The 19,889-nt window shown below is 46.9% G+C and overlaps 1 protein-coding gene across 8 annotated transcripts in view; it reads right to left on the bottom strand.

Annotated features, from left to right (window-relative positions):
• Positions 1-18,539, bottom strand: part of EIF4ENIF1 (eukaryotic translation initiation factor 4E nuclear import factor 1) — a 58,905-nt gene extending 40,366 nt beyond the window's left edge. For 4 of the 8 annotated variants that reach the window (XM_010360684.2, XM_030914642.1, XM_010360682.2 and 1 more), the window contains exons 1-2: positions 18,289-18,477; positions 17,261-17,383 (exon numbers count right to left, since the gene is read on the bottom strand). In XM_010360684.2, the coding sequence (XP_010358986.1) occupies positions 17,261-17,356 (96 nt within the window). In that variant the 5' untranslated portion in view covers positions 17,357-17,383; positions 18,289-18,477. The other 4 variants (XM_010360683.2, XM_030914639.1, XM_030914640.1 and 1 more) reach the window with 3 other exon arrangements.
• Between the last annotated feature and the right edge of the window lie 1,350 nt (positions 18,540-19,889).

Genomic DNA, 19,889 nt, shown 5'->3' on the forward strand with positions numbered 1-19,889 from the left:
AGAATGAAGATATTCTTTTACAGCCTGTTATCCAGCTCCATGAGAGAATTTGGCCCTACAGAAAATGACCTGAGTGACTATTTTCCCATTCTCTCAAGGATGTACTTAGCCGGTATCCGATGCACAGGAGAGAGGCTAATCCCTCACATATAACAGATGCTGCAGGGCATAAGGACTTACTTCTGCAGACTCAAGTTGAGAAGAACTGCCAGGTTTTTTTATAACTACAGTTATCGATAATACTTTTTTCTAATCTACCTTCCCAATTCCAGTTTTGTAAACTGACCCAATAATGTCCTTTATATTGATCTTCCCCCTCCAACACAGGATCCAGTCTAGAATCAGATATTTGATTGTTGTATCTCTTTGGTCTCCCTTAATCTAGAACATTTCTACAACTTTTGTCTCTTATGATATTGACATTTCTAGAGAATATAGTCCCTTTCTGTTAAAGAACATTATTTATTTTGAGTTGGTCTGATGTTTTTTCATGATTAGACTGAGACTAAATATACATGGGGCAGAATACTAACTGAAGAGGTGTTGTGCCCTTCTCAGACCATCACTTCTGGATGCCCATGATGTTCATCTGTCCTTTGTCTGTGGTGCTAATTTTGATCATTTGGTCAAGGTTTTCCCTAGTTTCTCTACTATTTAGTTACTACTTTCCCATTTGCATTTAGCATGCAATCTGTGGGGAGACACTTTAAAATCATCCAAATATCTTGGTCTCCAGTTTTCCCCTAAAGTTAGCATCCATTAATGATTCTTGAACAAACCACTCTTCATTTTGCCACTCTAGCCCTCTCTCCATATTTACCAGCCAGCACTTGGCATCATACTGTAAAGGCAAGTCCTCCTTTCCCCCGTTTATATACCTATGTATCATTGGTATGGACTCACAGACTCCTAGTTTTTTTGTTTTTTTTGTTTTTTTTTGAGACAGAGTCTTGCTCTGTCGCCCAGGCTGGAGTGCACTGGCGCGATCTTGGCTCACTGCAACCCTCGCCTCTTGGGTTGAAGCAATTCTTCCACCTCAGCCTCCTGAGTAGCTAAGACTACAGACATTTGCCACCATGCCTGGCTAATGTTTTTTGTATTTTTAGTAGAGACGGAGTTTCACCACGTTGGCCAGACTGCTCTGGAACTCCTGACCTCAAGTGATCTGCCTGTCTTGGCCTCCCAGAGTGTTGGGATTACAGGCGTGAGCCACGGTGCCCGGCCGACTCCTGGTTTTTCTGTTGGTCTATAACTCATTAATGTCCTGAATTATGTGGTGCTCAAACTGTCCCAGATTTTGCCAGTGGGTGCCTTTTCAAACTGGCCCGTGTGTCTTTTTCAACATGCCATCTTTTTTTTTTTTTAAAGACTGCCATACGTTCTGGCTTATCTTGTATTCATCCTGTTCCAGCCCTAGAATCAGCTATTTCTGAGAAATCCTGGTTTCTTTAAGTGGGGAACTGCATAAAACACCAAAGTCTTGGAACTGGGTATCCTCATTTGCTTGAAGGCCCTTTCAGTAGAGCTAGGAAATATACGCACTTACGTATACACACATATATATACACATGCACACTAACACACATCTCTACCCATATACACACACACACACACACTAACACACATATCTACCCATATATACACATGCACACTAACACACATATATACCCATATATACAGCAAACTACTGCCTCCTTTTGGCATACTTTGAAATATTTTTTATAATAAAGTTAAAAAAAAAAAAAAAGCAATTCCAAAACTTTCAGCACCAGTAAAATGCTGCAACTGCCTTGTAAAAAAGCACATACCACTATGCCACGACTTTGACAACACTCCCATCCCAGGCCTTGCAATAGGAGAATGTGCACTGCTTCTCAGATCACTGATTCCACATCTTGGGGTGAGGATGGAGGGACAGATTTGCTCACTCAGCCCACAAGAATCACTGGGTATAGCATACCATGAATTCTCTCAGTGTTTACAGAAAACTGAAGCATCTGAATGTTTTCTTCAGGACAAGAAAATGCCTTAGGACTAGATGATATTTTAGTTTTAAGACCAGGATATCAATCAGGCATTTGCATTTATTTAGGATTTATTTATGAATTACCTGTCTTATAAGTGGATAGAAATATGAATAAAACTTTGGAAGACTGAGATAAATAGCGTTCCAAATATAAGGAAATATCTAGAGGCTGTTCAAAATTCTGAAAACATTTGTTGAAGAACTGACATACAACCTATAAATCACCAGTAAAGACAGGAGTCAGTTGGGTGCAGTGGCTCACACCTGTACTCCCAGAACTTTGGGAGCCTGAAGTGGGAGGATTGCTTGAGTCCAGGAGTTCCAGATCAGCCTGGGCAATATAAGGAGACCTCATCTCTACAAAACAAATTTTAAAAGTCATTGAGTGGGCCGGGCGCGGTGGCTCACACCTGTAATCCCAGCGCTATAGGAGGCTGAGGCAGGTGGATCACTTGAGGCCAGGAGTTTGAGACCAGCCTGGCCAACACGGTGAAACCCCATCGCTACTAAAAATATAAAACTTAGCCAAGTGTGGTAGCAGGTGCCTGTAATCCCAGCTACTTTTAGGGAGGCTGAGGTTGCAGTGAGCTGAGATCACACCACTGCACTCCAGCCTGGGTGACAGAGCAAGACTCCGTCTCAAAAAAAAAAAAAAAAAAAAAAAAAAAAATCATCAAGTGTGGTCCCTGCTACTCAGGAGGCTGAGGTGGGAGGGTCACTTGAGCAGTAGTGATCCACAACTGCTCTCCATCCTGGGTGAGAGAGACCCTGTCTCAGAAAAAGAAAAGAACAAAAAACACTATGGGAGAGTCCAGAGACATCTGCAGGGCAAACATGGTGTCAGATCTGTGTGGTTAGCAAAACTTTGGGGCTGGGGTGAGGGGTGCAGGGAGGATGGAGCAATAGTAGTTATGAAGGTATCAGATATTACTAGAATACAGAAATCCTAAGGACAAAAGGGCTTAAAATTTTTCTAGTAAAAACAGGAAGGACCTTGCAATATAGTAAATACTTATACATAATGCTACAGGAAAAACCACTGCAAAGCAATTTTTTACTCTTAGAAGTAACTAAAGATTATCACATATTCCCTTACTACCCCATGCAGATACTAAACTAAGAACCCTAATGTGCTTGTATTAAATCAAAGACAATCTTTCACACTTAAATGTGTAAATTCTTTTTTTTTTTTTTTTTTTTTTTTGAGACGGAGTCTTGCTCTGTCGCCCAAGCTGGAGTGCAGTGGCCGGATCTCAGCTCACTGCAAGCTCCGCCTCCCAGGTTCATGCCATTCTCCTGCCTCAGCCTCCCGAGTAGCTGGGACTACAGGCGCCCGCCACCTCGCCCAGCTAGTTTTTTGTATTTTTTAGTAGAGACGGTGTTTCACCATGTTAGCCAGGATGGTCTCAATCTCCTGACCTTGTGATCCGCCCGCCTCGGCCTCCCAATAAATGTGTAAATTCTTAATGTACAGAGTTTCTAAGTGGTGTTTTGTTTGAAACTTTTACCTCCAAAGGTAACAGGGATCCCAATAGGTGTTCTCAATTACTACTACAGTTGTTTGCTGAACTCTATAATGATTTTACTTATTTATTTAGGAGTCACCTGGGAAAGGTTAACACTTTAACACAACCACAAAACATCCAGAAAAGCCTAATTTTGGTCCTATTGACGGGAAATCAAAAAATACTTTAACAGAAGTAACAATCTTAAAAAAAGGAAAATAGGAGCCTAAAGAGAGAGGATAACTAAATGTAATATGGTATCCCGGATGGAATCCTGGAACAGAAAAACCGTCTTAGCTTAAAAATAAGAAAATGTGGGCCGGGCACGGTGACTCACACCTGTAATGACAGCACTTTGGGAGGCCAAGGCGGGTGGACCACTTAAGATCAGGAGTTCAAGCCTGGCATGTCTGTAATCCCAGCTACTCGGGAGGCTCAGGCAATTCTGCCTGAGCCTGGGAGGTGAAGGTTGCAGTGAGCCGAGATCACACCACTGCACTCCAGCCTGTGCAACAGAGTAAGATTCTGTCTCAAACAAACAAACAATTAGCCAGGTGTGGGGGTGCACACCTGTAGCCCCAGCTACTTGGGAGGCTGAGGTACAAGAATCGCTTGAACCTGGGAGGCAGAGGTTGCAGTGAGCCAAGACTACGCCACTGCACTCCAGCCTGGGAAAAAAAGGGAGACTTTGTCTCTAAACAAAAAACAAAAAACAAAAAAACACAAACACAAAAAACAGGACGTGGTGGTGTGCCTGTTGTCCAGGCTACCTGGTTGAGCCCAGAAGATCCAGGCTGCAATGAGCTGTAATTGTATCACTGCACTCCAGCCTGAGTGACAAGAGACCCTGTCTCAAAAAGAGAGGCCGGGTGTATTACTTGAGGTCAGGAGTTCGAGACCAGCATAGCCAACATAGCGAAACCCTGTCTCTACTAAAAATTAAAAAATTAGCTGGGTATGATGGCACGTGCCTGTAATCTCAGCCTCACTCGGGAGGCTGAAGCAGGAGAAACTGGTTGAATCCAGGAGGCGGAAGTTGCAGTGAGCTGAGATTCTCCAGCCTCGGCAACAGAGCAAGACTGTCTCAAAAAAAAAAAAAAAAAAAAAAAAGAAGAAAAAAAAGAATTTCAAATTGAGAGGTTATTTGAAGTTAATGTTTTGTTCAATATAATCTTTCTTCTTACAGAGTTATTGCTCTAATCACAGAGTGATAAACACCAACTACTCTCAGTTAACAAGACTTAACAAAATTCTCATTTTCACTTCCGTATTATTCCAGTTTTCATTGTTGACTTTACATGCTTAGCATACAGAAAGATGATGTTTAAGTGAACAGAGGTACAAACTTCACAGGCCTGTAAGAGCAGAAGGCAGAGTAGCAAGCTAGTTACACACTGGCATTAACCACACCAGCAACATTATTTGTGCCAGGGCACACTTTTGACCAAATACAATGGCTAAAACATAGCTCACCCGTCTATAAAGAGCCATTTTCTTCACTAATAGTCTGAGAAATGGGTTTAGAAACAAGACAACTCTTGGGTTGTAAAAACGGCAGGGAGTCACTGTAAACATCCAGGTAAACAGTATTTACTGTTCTTGAAAAGTAAGACTTCTTAAACCAGTTCCATGGTGTCAAGGAGTGTAAGACCTCCCATTTGAAACCATATGGAAAATGATGCTTTTGTGCAATTTCTGCAGTGAATGTTCACACCTTCAAAAGATTTCCAATGAACGCCAAAGAGGTTAAAAATTATTGCTTCCAATTGAGCATGTTTCTCAAAATATGGCCCAAAGTCCACCCGGACATTTAGGGAAAAATGAGAGAAAACTTCCTGTTTACAGCACTAAATGTGTTACCTTCCAGCATGATCCTAAGATGCTTAAGGTAGTATCCGAGCACAAGAAGATCCCCTACGTAAGTGGGGAAGAGAGAAACCATGAGCTAAGTCAATACGGTTTGGGCCAGGGGTGCCGGCTGACACCGGCAATCTCAAAACATTGGGAGGCCGAGACCAGCTATCACTTGAGTCAGGAGTTCATGAGCAGCCTGGTCAACATGGTGAAACCCCGTTTCTACTAAAAATAAACAAATTAGCTGGGCCTGGTGGTGGGCACCTGAAATCCCAGCTACTATTCAGGAGGCTGAGGCACAAGAACTGCCTGAACCCAGGAGATAGAAGTTGTGGTGAGCTGAGATCACGACACAGTACTCCAGCCTGGGTGACAGAGCAAGACTCTGTCTCAAAACAAAACAAAACACAATTTGCTCTTTATAACTGTCCACAAATACGTCCTGTGTGCCTGGTTCAGTGCTTCACATAGGAAGATGACTCTCATTCCCGCCCCTTTAGGTCTTCCACTCTCTCAAGTTTTTTTTGGAGATAGAGTCTCATTCTGTCACCCAGGCTGGAGTGCAGTGGCATGATCTCAGCTCACCACAACCTCTGCCTCCCGGGTTCAAGCAATTCTCCTGCCTCAGCCTCCCAAGTAGCTGGGATTACAGGCTCATGCCGCCAGGCCTGGCTAATTTTTTCTTGTATTTTAGCAGAGATGCGGTTTCATCATGTTGGCTGGGCTGCCTGAGCTCAGGTAATCTGCTTGCCTTGGCCTCCCAAAGTGTTAGGATTATGGGGGTAAGCCACCATGCCTGGCCAAGAGAAGAGTTCTTAAATTTGCCATCTCATCAAGAGCCCTTAACATTATTCGTGGAAATACCCCTTTGGGATATTTTCAAAGAAAACATTCAACTGTGGTTAAAGACAGAATACTTGGGAAGTGCCCACTCTAACCAGGAGCGCTCCCTTCTTATGAGTATTTCAAGAAAGGATGTGATATTACCCTTTTGGAGAGGTTTTTTTTAATCTATCCTTTTGGAGGTTTTTTTTTTTTCTTGAGACAGGGTCTCACTCTCAGGCTGGAGTGCAGTGGCACAATCATAGTTCACTGCAGCCTCAAACTCCTGGACTTAAGTGATCTTTCTTGCCTCCGCCTCTCAAGCAGCTAAGACTACAGGCGCATGCCACCACACCCAGCTAATTTTAAAAAATTTTTGTGGCCGGGCGCGGTGGCTCAAGCCTGTAATCCCAGCACTTTGGGAGGCCGAGACGGGCGGATCACGAGGTCAGGAGATCAAGACCATCCTGGCTAACACAGTGAAACCCTGTCTCTACTAAAAACTACAAAAAACTAGCCGGTTGAGGTGGCAGGCGCCTGTAGTCCCAGCTACTCGGGAGGCTGAGGCAGGAGAATGGCGTGAGCCCGGGAGGTGGAGGTTGCAGTGAGCTGACATCCGGCCACTGCACTCCAGCCTGGGTGACAGAGCGAGACTCCGTCTCAAAAAAAAAAAAAAAAAAAAAATTTTGTAGAGATGAGGTCTTGCTGTGTTGCCCAGGCTGGTCTGAACTCTTAGGCTCAAGTGATCATCTTACCTCAGCCTCCCAAAGTGCTGGGATTACAAGTGTTAGCCACTGTCCCTAGCCTGGAAAGTGTTAACCCATAGGAACTTACTGATCCCGAATGAATTCATTTAAGATTACCATATGGAGAATACAAGAGTTAATACCTGAGACTTCACTTTTGGCACAGGTTACTAAATCCTTAGGCAAGAACAAGCTGCTAACTGCCCAAGAATCACACACCCAAGGAAGCATAAACATATTTTCTTAGTTGCAGCAGCCTTCCTTAAAGAAAATGGGTCAAGCCTCCCAAAACCTGTTGGGGAATTACTAGTATGAACACCCATTTTTGGTGATCAGTATTAAAGTGGAAAGCAAATGAATCTCAACAAAAGCCCAAAAGAACAATAGTTAAAATCCTTATCCATTTCTTTCTGCAGAAATCCTACACAGAAGCAACTATGCATTCTGATGGACATTCTGACATTATGTAAAATTTCATGTAAGTCACATTTATGGAAGGGGGATTAAAAGGGAAATATTCCTGGCCGGGCGTGGTGGCTCACACCTGTAATCCCAGCACTTTGCGAGGGTGAGGCAGGCGGATCACCCGAGGTCATTCAAGACCAGCCTAACATGGAGAAATCCCATCTATACTAAAATTACAAAAAATTAGCCGGATATGGAGGTGTGCGCCTGTAATCCCAGCTACTCGCGAGGCTGAGGCAGGAGAATCACTTGAACCCGGGAGGCGGAGGTTGCAGTGAGCCGAGATTGCACCATTGCACCCTAGCCTGGGCAACAAGAACGAAACTCCCTCTCAAAACAAAACAAAATAAAACTAAAACAAATGGAACAGGCAGAGGCCGGGTACAGTGGCTCACATCTGTAATCCCAGCACTTTGGGAGACCAAGGTGGGCAGATCACTTGAGGTCAGGAGTTTGAGACCAGCCTGGCCAACATGGCGAAATCCTGTCTCTACTAAAAATAAAAAAAATTAACTGGGCATGGTGGCACACACCTGTAATCCCAACTACTCAGGAGGCTGAGGCAGGAGAATCACTTGAACCCGGGAGGTGGAGGTTGCAGTGAGTCAAGATCATGCTACTGCACTCCATCCTGGGCGACAGAGCAAGACTCTGTCTCAACAACAACCAAAAAGGAACGGGCAGTAAAAAGCAGTCAGAAGCTATTCTCTACGGTCTTACCAGCCAGCCCGTTCTAAGAACTTCCAGTTAGATAGGTTTTCTGGACAGCTGACACACTAAGATTGAATTTTTTTTTTTTTTCCAAGACAGTCTCACTCTGTTGACCACGCTGGAGTGCAATGATGCAATCATAGCTCACCGCAGCCTCAACTTACCAAGCTCAAGTGATCCTCCCACCTTAGCCTCTTGAGTATCTGGGACCACAGGTGCACACCACCACCCCTGGCTATTTTTTTTTTTTTTAGAGATGGGGTCTCACTATGTTGCCCAGTCTGATAGTGAACTCCTGGGCTCAATTCGTCCTCCCACCTTGTCCTCCCAATGACTTTTCATACCATAATTTACCTTCTCCAACATAAACAGGTATCCTTATATTAGCTTAAGAAGTTTATAACTAAATTTGTCACAGAAATGTCACCTGTTAGAGTTACTACTCAGTTTATGAAAGATACATTTAAAGTTATCAAACAAGATTTTTATACGGAAAAACTGACCACCTGATTCCTGTTTCAACCTAGGATTTAAATCACAGTTACTCTTTTCTCTGGGGATTTGCTTCAAGTCTTCTGATTATATCCAAGAAGGCTAGGATTACTCAAGTCAGTCACATCAACTGCTTGTCCATTTTCCTGATTGTTTTAAAGGAAAGACAAACATGGCTGTACTGACTGCTATGTCCAATTGGCCTACCGGCCACGAATTAGGGTGGCCTCCTTTAAAGATCCCTGGAGACACTAATGACTACAATAATGCCACTTTGTAACTAGTCAAGGTTATGAAGAGTCCACATGGGGCCAGATGCAGTGGCTCACACGTGTAACTCCAGCACTTTAGGAGGCTGAGGCAGGATTGCTGAGGTCAGGAGTTGGAGACCAGCCTGGGCAACGTAATGAGATCCTATCTCTACAAAGAAATGAAAAAATAAGCCATGTGTGGTGACACACACCTGTAGTCCTAGCTACTCAGGAGGCTGAGGTGGAAGGATCACTTGAATGCAGAGTTCAAGGCTGCAGTGAGTTAACTGTACCACTGCACTCCAGCCTGGATAACACAGTGAGAGCCTGTCTCAAAAAAAAAAAAAAAATTCCACATGAGGTTAAACTAAGATAATTCAACATTCACTTTTACCTTTAACACGCATGTTTAACACTGATCAGTATCAAGCTGAATGTTCTGAGTGTCTCTGCTTTTATTCCCTGTCCAACTGGCAGGTGACAGTCATTTAATAAGGAATCAATGGCAAAATACAGGAGCAAAAGAAGAACAGCATAACGTATGTATCCTCTATAAGATTAGTCTACTTGGCTGGGTGCAGTAGCTTACGCCTGTAATCCCAGCACTTTGGCAGGCAGCAGCAGGTAGATCACTTGAGGTCAGGAGTTTGAGACCAACCTTACCAATACGGTGAAACCCCGTTTCTACTAAAAATACAAAAATTAGCTGGCCATCATGGCACATGCCTGTAATCCCAGCTACTCAGGAGGCTGAGGCAGGAGAATGGCTTGAACCTGGGAGGCAGAGGTTGCAGTGAGCCAAGATTGCAACACTGCACTCCAGCCTGGGTGACAAGAGTGAGACTCAGTCTCAAAAAAAAAAAAAAAGAGTCTGTTCACTTGAAGAAAAAATCATGGATCTGAGGCTGGGCGTGGTGGCTGAGGCCTGTAATGACAGCACTTTAGGAGGCCAAAGTGGGTGGCTCATGCGGTCAGGAGATCGAGACCATCCTGGCCAACATGGTGAAACCCCATGTGTACTAAAATGCAAAAAAAATTAGCTGGGCGTGGTGGTGCACGCCTGTAGTCCCGGCTACTCAGGAGGCTGAAGTAGGGGAATTGCTTGAACCCAGGAGGCAGAGGTTGCAGTGAGCTGACATCGGGCCACTGCACTCCAGCCTGGTGAGAGAGCGAGACTCCACTTCAAAACAAAAAACAGAAAAAAAAAAAACCACATGGATTTGAATAGCGGAATGGCCTAAAACATTTCTATTTTGTATTTCAAGCAGAAGACAGCATTGCTAACAGAATAGCAGGTACTATATTCCTTAATAACTGGTGAACAAGTGCCTCTGGTGAAGAGAAAGTTGAATTAGCAGCACTGCCAGGTGATTTTTTTTTTTTTTGAGACAGGGCTTCTCTTTGTTGCCCAGGCTATAGTGCAATGGCCCGATGATGGCTCACTGCAGCCTCAAACGATTCTCTCACCTCAGTCCCCTGTCCCTGACCTCTGAGTAGCTGAGACTAGAGGCAACATGCCACCATACCCAGTTAATTAAAAAAATTTTTTTTGTAGTGACAGGGTCTTGTCATCCTGCCCAGGCTGGTCTTGAACTCCTGGGCTCAAGCAATCCTCCCGTCTCAGTCTCCTTAACTGCTGGGATTACAAGTGTGAGCCACTACACTCAGTCAGGAGGTGATCATTTCTTAAGCCAATGGTTCTCAAACTTGAACCAGAGTCAGAATCCCCTGAAGAGCTTGTTAAATGCAGACAGTTAAGCTCTACTCCCCAAGTTTCTCCTTTAACACCACTGAGAAGAGGCCTGAGATTTATAGTTCTAACAAGTCACCAGATGATGCTAATGCTAGTTCAGGGACCACACTTTGAGAACCATTGTCTAAACCACTTTTAAACTACAACTTTCGGGTGAGACCCCACTCTATAATCTACAAACGTCCTTCAACATGATCCAATCACTTTAAAAATGCATACTTAGATACTACCAAAATATAGCTTTTGGTCTTAGGAATCTGGCCTAAAAAACAGAGCAGCATTTACAACTTAGGGGCTCCAGACCCTCAGGGTAACAGGTGCATATGATAAACCCACTTATAACCATCCCACACTGAGGTTTAGGAGTAGGCCTGAAAGCACCCCATGTGACTCTAACTTGAGTTCCAAAGATATTCTTGGAAGCACAATGAACATCTTCTGAACCCCAAATAACAACTATGCATCCTCTGAGTTACTTGACACCACCAACACCATTTATCAAGTTCTCTAAGGAAGACCAAAGCCTTGATACTCAAAGTATAGTCAGTGGACCAGCAACATGTGCACCACTTGGGAGTGGGTTAAAAAGCAGAATCTTCAGGACCACCCCTGCTTACCACTCAGAATTCCTTCCCCAAGGCCTAAACATGATTCCCCAGGCATATTAACATGTGAGAAACAAGCTGAACTAAAGATGTCTTAGCACAAAAGGAAACTCTGGTACATTATCCTGAAAAGTACCTGACCAAAACATCTGTACTTCTTCTACTCATGGGGGAGAAACAAAAACTCTTCGAGTTCTGAACAACAAACTACTAACATTATCCCAGAAAGCAACTGAACACTAAACTAAGAAGGATCAAAGGTTAAGGGGCCCTTTGACCCTGTAAGTAAACATACACAACTACAAGTTCCCACAGAATACACCACCTATTAAAAAAAAAAAAAAGTCACTGGCCGGCTCACGTAATCCCAGCACTTCGGGAAACCAAGGTGGGCGGATCACCTGAGGTCGGGAGTTCGAGACCAACCTGACCAACATGGAGAAACCCCATCTCTACTAAAAATACAAAAATTATGGCAGGGTGCGGTGGCTCAAGCCTGTAATCCCAGCACTTTGGGAGGCCCAGACGGGCGGATCACGAGGTCAGGAGTTCGAGACCATCCTGGCTAACACGGTGAAACCCTGTCTCTACTAAAAAATACAAAAAGCTAGCCAGGCGAGGTGGCTGGCGCCTGTAGTCCCAGCTACTCGGGAGGCTGAGGCAGGAGAATGGCGTAAACCCGGGAGGCAGAGCTTGCAGTGAGCTGAGATCCCGCCACTGCACTCCAGCCCAGGCGACAGAGCGAGACTCCGTCTCAAAAAAAAAAAAAAAAAAAAAAAAGGCCGGGCGCGGTGGCTCAAGCCTGTAATCCCAGCACTTTGGGAGGCCGAGACGGGCGGATCACGAGGTCAGGAGATCGAGACCATCCTGGCTAACACGGTGAAACCCCGTCTCTACTAAAAAAAAATACAAAAAATCTAGCCGGGCGAGGTGGCGGGCGCCTGTAGTCCAAGCTACTCCGGAGGCTGAGGCAGGAGAATGGCGTAAACCCGGGAGGCGGAGCTTGCAGTGAGCTGAGATCTGGCCACTGCACGCCAGCCCGGGCGACAGAGCGAGACTCCGTCTCAAAAAAAAAAAAAAAAAAAAAAAAGCCGGGCGCGGTGGCTCAAGCCTGTAATCCCAGCACTTTGGGAGGCCGAGACAGGCGGATCACGAGGTCAGGAGATCGAGACCATCCTGGCTAACACGGTGAAACCCCGTCTCTACTAAAAACTACAAAAAAAAAAAAAAACTAGCCAGGCGAGGTGGCGGCGCCTGTAGTCCCAGCTACTGGGGAGGCTGAGGCAGGAGAATGGCGTGAACTTGGGAGGCGGAGCTTGCAGTGAGCTGAGATCTGGCCACAGCACTCCAGCCTGGGCGACAGAGCGAGACTCCGTCTCAAAAAAAAAAAAAAAAAATACAAAAATTAGCTGGGCGTGGTGGCACATGCCTGTAATCCCAGCTACTCAGCAGGGTGAGGCAAGAGAATAGGTTGAACCTGGGGGACGGAGGTTGCCGTGAGCCAAGATCGCGCCATTGCACTCCAGCCTGGGCAACAAGAGCGAAACTCCACCTCAAAATCACCAATGAGAACAGTTTCCCTCTACTGCTTCCAGATCTAGCCCATGAACTTGAAGTGGCAGAAACATTATTAGTCTATTTATTCCAGTAGTTTGATCTCAGTATATAGAAAAGGAAGAAGGATAGTTTGAATATTATTCCAGTTGTGGAACTAACATATTTATTACAGTGCTAGTAACATATAATCATTTCAACCTCTCTTTAAAGGGAGAAGACTTCGTTATCCCCAAGTCCCGCATAAAATTACTAGAGTGTTGAAAAACATGAAAGCACTACCCTAACACTGCCTAAACACTATCCTAAAATTGTTATTAACTAAATCCTCTTAAGAGTAGAAAGTAAACCTATTTCCAATTAATTTGGTAGAAAAGACTTAAATCTAAGCTCCACTGTCATTAAGCTAAAAAATGCTTTTAACCAGTTCTTCAAGGCACATTTATCTAAGTATGACAGAATTCTGCGGTTGGACTATCAAAAATGGACAATACTGAGGTTCTTAATCTTTACTGCAAAGAAACACAAGTCCTACCCTAAGAAAGAGAAATTATCTTCCTAAAAATGACTTAAGCATAAAGATAAAACATACACAAAGATGAAATATACATTTTTTTTTTTTGAGATGGAGTCTCGCTCTGTCCCCCAGGCTGGAGTGCAGTGGCGCGTTCTCAGCTCACTGCAAGCTTCGCCTCCTGGGTTCACGCCATTCTCCTGCCTCAGCCTCCTGAGTAGCTGGGACTACAGGCGCCCACTACTGCGCCCGGCTAATTTTTTGTATTTTTAGTAGATACGGGGTTTCACCGTGGTCTCAATCTCCTGACCTCGTGATCCGCCCGCCTCAGCCTCCCAAAGTGTTGGGATTACAGGCGTGAGCCACCGCGCCCGGCCGAAATATACATGTTAACCTCTGATCAGTGTGTGAAAGTGATTCAAAAGCCTCTCTGCCTGGACTCTACCAGTAGACAACCAGTCAGAACTTTAGTTCAAAAAGTACTGGAAAGGCTGGGTGCAGTGGCTCACACCTATGATCCCAGCACTTTGGGAGGCCGAAGCAGGTGGATCACTTGAGGTCAGGAGTTCGAGACCAGACTGACCAACATGGAGAAATCTTGTCTCTACTAAAAATACAAAATTAGGCGGGCATGGTGGTACATGCCTGTAATCCCAGCTACTCGGGAGGCTGAGGCAGGAGAATCACTTGAACCTGGGAGGCGGAGGTTGCAGTGAGCCGAGATCGCTCCATTGCACTCCAGCCTGAGCAGCAGGAGCGAAATTCCATCTCAATAATAATAATAATAATAATAATAATAATAAAGTACTGGAAGGGGCCGGGCTAGGTGGCTCACACCGATAATCACAGCACTTTGGGAGGCCGAGGTGGGTGATCACCTGAGCTCAGCAGTTTGACACCAGCAACACAGTGAAACCGTCCCTACTAAAAATAAAAAATAAAAAAAATAGGCCAGGCACAGTGGCTCACACCAGTAATTCCAGCATTTTGAGGGGCTGAGGCAGTTGGATCATCTGAGGTCAGGAGTTCAAGACCAGCCTGGCCAACATGGCAAAAACCCATCTCCACTAAAAATACAAAAATTAGCTCGGCGTGGTAGCGCATGCCTGTAATCCCAGCTACTTGGGAGGCTGAGGCAGCAGAATCACTTGAACCCCAGAGGCGGAGGTTGCAGTAAGCTGAGAGCACCACTGCACTCCAGCCTGGGCGACAAGAACAAAACTCCGTCTCAAAAATAAATAAATAAATAAATAAATAAAAATACAAAAACAAAATTAGCTGGGTGTGGCAGCGTGTGCCTGTAGTCCCAGCTACTTGGGAGGCTGAGGCAGGAGAATCACTTGAACCAGGGAGGCAGAGGTTGCAGTGAGCCAAGATCACGCCACTACACTCCAGTCTGGGCGACAGAGCGAGACTATGGCTCAAAAAAAAATAGAAAAAGAAAAACAAAAAGTACTGGAAGGGGGCCGGGCGCAGTGGCTCACACCTGTACTCCCAGCACTTTGGGAGGCTGAGGCAGATGAATCACTTGAGGTCAGGATTTTGAGATGAGCCTGGCCAACATGGCAAGATCTCGTCTCTACCAAAACTACAAAAATTAGCTGGGCATGGTGGCGCATGCCTGTAGTCCCAGCTACTCGGGAGGGTAAGGCAGGAGAATCGCTTGAACCCAGGAGGGGGAGGTTGTGGGGATCCGAGATCGTGCCATTGCACTCCAGCCTGGGCAACAAGAGTGAAACTCCATCTCAAAAAATAAAAACAAAAATAAAAAAATAAGTACTGGAAGATTTACATTTCACTTCATTTGATGGCTTTTCTGCATTCAGAATTCACCTGTCACCATTTCAAGAAATGAATCTAAGGCCAGGCGCGGTGGCTCAAGCCTGTAATCCCAGCACTTTGGGAGGCCGAGACGGGCGGATCACGAGGTCAGGAGATCGAGACCATCCTGGCTAACACGGTGAAACCCCGTCTCTACTAAAAAATACAAAAAAACTAGCCGGGCGACGTGGCGGGCGCCTGTAGTCCCAGCTACTCGGGAGGCTGAGGCAGGAGAATGGCGTAAACCCGGGAGGCAGGGCTTGCAGTGAGCTGAGATCCGGCCATTGCACTCCAGTCTGGGCGGCAGAGCGAGACTCCGTCTCAAAAAAAAAAAAAAAAAAAAAAAGAAATGAATCTAAGTTGTGAAACACTACTCTAAACACTCTCAGGTTTGAGAGAAATATATTTGGGAAGACCAAATCTGAATGTGGAAAAAGTTTTCTATCAGCTCACATGCTGTCATGCCAAAACAGACCATCCTAAGACAGCAATCAACCAAGAACGCTTTACACCTGAAAACATTTCTCTTACAGCAGTTTTCTTCAGTGCTGAAAATGAATATTAATTTGACAGCATTTGATACTTTATCAAGTAGGTAAGAGTAGTGTACCAGTACATAAACGACGGCTGGCTTTAAAGCATTAACCAGTCAGTATCCCAGGAAGCCAGGGACAATTAGCCATGTTAGAGCCATGACTGAGGCCTGGCACAGTGGCTCACCCCTGTAATCCCAACACTTTGGGAGGCCAAGGTGGGCAGATTGCTTGAGCCCAGGAGTTTGCCTGGGCAACATGGCGAATTCCCATCTCTATAAAAAATACAAAAACTAGCCGAGCGTAGTGGTGTACGCCTGTGGTCCCAGCTACTCGGGAGACTGAGACGGGAGGATGGCTTGAGCCCGGGAGGTCCAGGCTGCAGTGAGCCATGATCGCACCACTGCACTCCAGCCTGGGCGACAGAATGAGGCCCTGTTGCGTGCAAAAAATAAATAAATAAATAAAATTAAATTTAAAAAAAAGTCCATACTAAGGATATACGGATGTGGGCCCAATTAGGATATAACCGTTCTTGTCGTCAATGTCCCAACTACTTCAACACTGTGAAGCAAGTTTTATGGGAACCAGCCTGATATATTTTAGGGACCGAGAAATGAATTTACAATTTGAGTCCTGTCAACTTCTTCAGAAACATTCAGTAGCCAACAAGACATGTACTGAAGCAAGATCTTTAATAAATATGACTTCCTCTCTCCCCCAAAAAGCAGTTATCTGGACAAGCAGTTTAAGCATCTCCAGTTTTCAGCTAGGGGAAATATGACTAAGCCTTACTTTTTTGAGTCCATATCCAATTTGTAATAGAAAGTAAAAAAATAGGATTGAAAAATCCAGTTACCCCGCCAAGCACACTCAAAAGCATTCCTATGGGGAGTCTGCCTCTTAAGGAAACATCAATACAGAGGACACTAATTTTGTGGCACATCCTAGAGCTTTAATCCTCACAGTACAGTATGTAAATCAATAACATACCAATGACATAGCTGTTACAGAACTTACAAAGTATACTGATCTGCAATTTATTTTTTATTTATTTATTTATTTTTTTTTGAGACGGAGTCTCGCTCTATCGCCCAGGCTGGAGTGCAGTGGCCGGATCTCAGCTCACTGCAAGCTCTGCCTCCCGGGTTTACGCCATTCTCCTGCCTCAGCCTCCCGAGTAGCTGGGACTACAGGCGCCCGCCACCACGCCGGCTAGTTTTTTGTATTTTTTAGTAGAGACGGGGTTTCACCATGTTAGCCAGGATGGTCTCGATCTCCTGACCTCGTGATCCGCCCATCTCGGCCTCCCAAAGTGCTGGGATTACAGGCTTGAGCCACCGCGCCCGGCCTGATCTGCAATTTAAAAAAAATCTAAGCCTACATTCCCTTCACCTAAAAGCCTCTCAAAGCAAATTCCAGCTTAAACTCTAGGTATCTGCACTTGCAGAAAAATGTTCAAAGTAATGCTCTACTAAATTTAGTTAATATTTAGTCCATGTAGTGAGTCAGAATGAGATTACCACTTAATAGGAATTAAATGGTTATACAATGTTACTAACTTCCCCACCTAAAAAGAAACACTATTTCATTAGTGGCAAACCCTACTTTTGTATAGCGATGGGGGCATTTGGAGGCAGGTGGCTTCTTCAGGTCAAGGAAAGCATCTCCATTTTCTGTTTCACCCACACTTCTCCTATCCATGGCTCCTTGGTCTACAATGCTCTGCACCTGGAAGATAAATCGGCACAAAATTGTCACCGAGAACAGTAAGTTTTCAGAAATCTTGGCTGTTTCTTCAGAGGCTGAAACGTTTTAATCTCTTAAAACAGCTAGCGTTAAAAATAAGTCCCCACCCCAAAATTATGCTATAAATTAGAACTCGGAGATAGAATCGTTGGTACTCAGTTATCTCTCCTAGTATCCTAAGCATCAACACGGTAAAAAGCAGAAGGTGCTTTAACACAAAGAGAAACCAAGATTAGGAGCTGCCACCCAGGGGGATCTTTCAAGACTGGTGGGGAAGTTTCCAGGACTGGGGGCAGGTAGAAGACTGGTTGGGCTGGGAACCCGCGAAGTCTGTTGTAAAGTGCCTGTCACTTGCCTATGGACGGCGCCAGCTGCCCCTTGTTATCCGGGGATCAGGGACTGGGGACGGGGCCCGAGCGCCCCTCGCCCGGCGAGCCGCACCTGTGGCCATGTCAGGGGCGCCGATGGCAAGGAAAGAGCGAGCACCGGCTTCAGCTCCGAAACTTGGCTTCCCCGGGCCGCGACCCCAACCCGCAGCCCCTCACGCAGGCCCGGGCCCAGCGGCCTCCTTTGGAGGAAGGGCGGGGACGGTACTCACTGAGCGGCGGCCGGCCGCAGGGAGCAGGGAGGCCGAATCTCCCGGCCCGGGCGCTTCGAGCTGGAACTGGCGCAGGCCCGCAGCCGTCCTCCCCAGCCCGGCGGCTCGGTACCCCCCCACCCCCAGCCAGCCCGCCGGCTACCCGCCGGCCGCCTTGCGGGCCTCGCGCTTCTGCTCACCCTCTGCTCACGCACGCGACCCCGGGAGCAATGAGCCCGCGCCCCTTCTACACCCGCGAGCACCGGCGCGCGGTGCCCCGGACCCAGCCGCCACCGCCGCTGGCCCTTACTCGGTGCCTCCGCCGCTCGGCGGCCCTTTGCTTCGGTCGCCGCTCCCCTCCCAGCCGCCCGCGCCGGTCACAGCGCCGCTCCCCGCAGCCTTCGCTCTCGCGCCCCCACCCCGACCCGCTCGGGCTGTCTCTCTTCAGCCGCCGTAACTGCAGCCCGGCCCTCCGCCCCTCCTTTTCGGCCCCCTCCCCCTTAATAACTCCCTCCACGCACCCGGGCCCCGGCGCCGCCTTCCCCGCCGCGCGCCCGGATGTGAGGTGGCTGCTGCGGTGCCGGGCGGAAAAGAAGTATCGCCGCGCGCCCCCCAGACGCCAGCCCCTGCGCGGGCCGGGCGGTGGGGAGGCGGTGGCGGCGAGGAGGAGGTCGCGGCGGGGACAGCAGAAGCCCGCTCCCGTGCGCGCAGGCGGTCGCCGTGGACAGCCCCGAGGCCGCCGCCACCGCGTTCCCACGCGCACTGCGGGGCAGAGCGGGTGGCACTTGGGACCCGAGACTCGCGGCACGACACTCTCCCGGGGAGACGGCGGCGGGATGGGCCTGGGCTGGCGGCTAGAGCGGCGTGTGGCGCGACCACCCCTGTATTTGCACGGTTCGCATCGGCAGAGAACCGTGGGGCTTCGGCAGTGGGGAATTTGAGCTAGATTGGGGTCCTCCGAGCCTTCCCAGTGCGGGTTCGAACCTCAGCTGTTGTGCGAGTGGCGTGATCTTGGGCAAAGCTGACTTCGCAGAGTTTCGGTCGTGTTTCTAAAATGGCCTCTCTAAATCTATGAGGCTTATGCGACAGTACTGATTGCTGCATTAATAGACAAACTTGTCACGATTGGCTTTGATAGAGATAAAGGCGACTGACAAATTCATTGAAATGTTCTTTCCCTCACGTAACCTGAATCTGTCCTTAGCCTGCACGGAAAGGGGAAGTGCGAGTGGAGTTGGGGAAACGAGACCGCGAATGTCAAGCGCTTACCACGTAGTGCAGACTCGGCTGACAGGGGGCCACAGAAATGCAAATATGTGAGCAGTGCGGGTAACTGCCGTCCTGGGGAGGAGGTCCTATGTGCAGGAATACCACAAGCACCCATTTCTGCCCTGTGATACTCACAGCGTTGGTGTGAAGGGATACATAGGCGCGAAGGAGAACGCAATTTTCCTCGTTAAAGGACAGCGACGTCTACATTTCTTCCAAGAGGCCTATTTTGTTGGAACTTCACTTTCTTCACTTGTGAAATTAGGGTATTAAGCAGTGAGTGACCACTAACTCGGCTCCCTTGTGAATCTTGGCAACAGAAAACCTTTTTCTTTCTTTTTTTTTTTTTTGAGACGGAGTCTCGCTCTGTAGCCCGGGCTGGAGTGCAGTGGCCGGATCTCAGCTCACTGCAAGCTCCGCCTTTCGGGTTCACGCCATTCTCCTGCCTCAGCCTCCCGAGTAGCTGGGACCACAGGCGCCCGCCACCTCGCCCGGCTAGTTTTTTTTTTTTTTTTTTTGTATTTTTTAGTAGAGACGGGGTTTCACCGTGTTAGCCAGGATGGTCTCGATCTGACCTCGTGATCCGCCCGTCTCGGCCTCCCAAAATGCTGGGATTACAGGCTTGAGCCACCGCGCCCGGCC

The sequence above is a fragment of the Rhinopithecus roxellana genome, chromosome 13 (assembly GCF_007565055.1).
Source record: "Rhinopithecus roxellana isolate Shanxi Qingling chromosome 13, ASM756505v1, whole genome shotgun sequence".
Lineage (NCBI taxonomy): Eukaryota > Metazoa > Chordata > Mammalia > Primates > Cercopithecidae > Rhinopithecus > Rhinopithecus roxellana.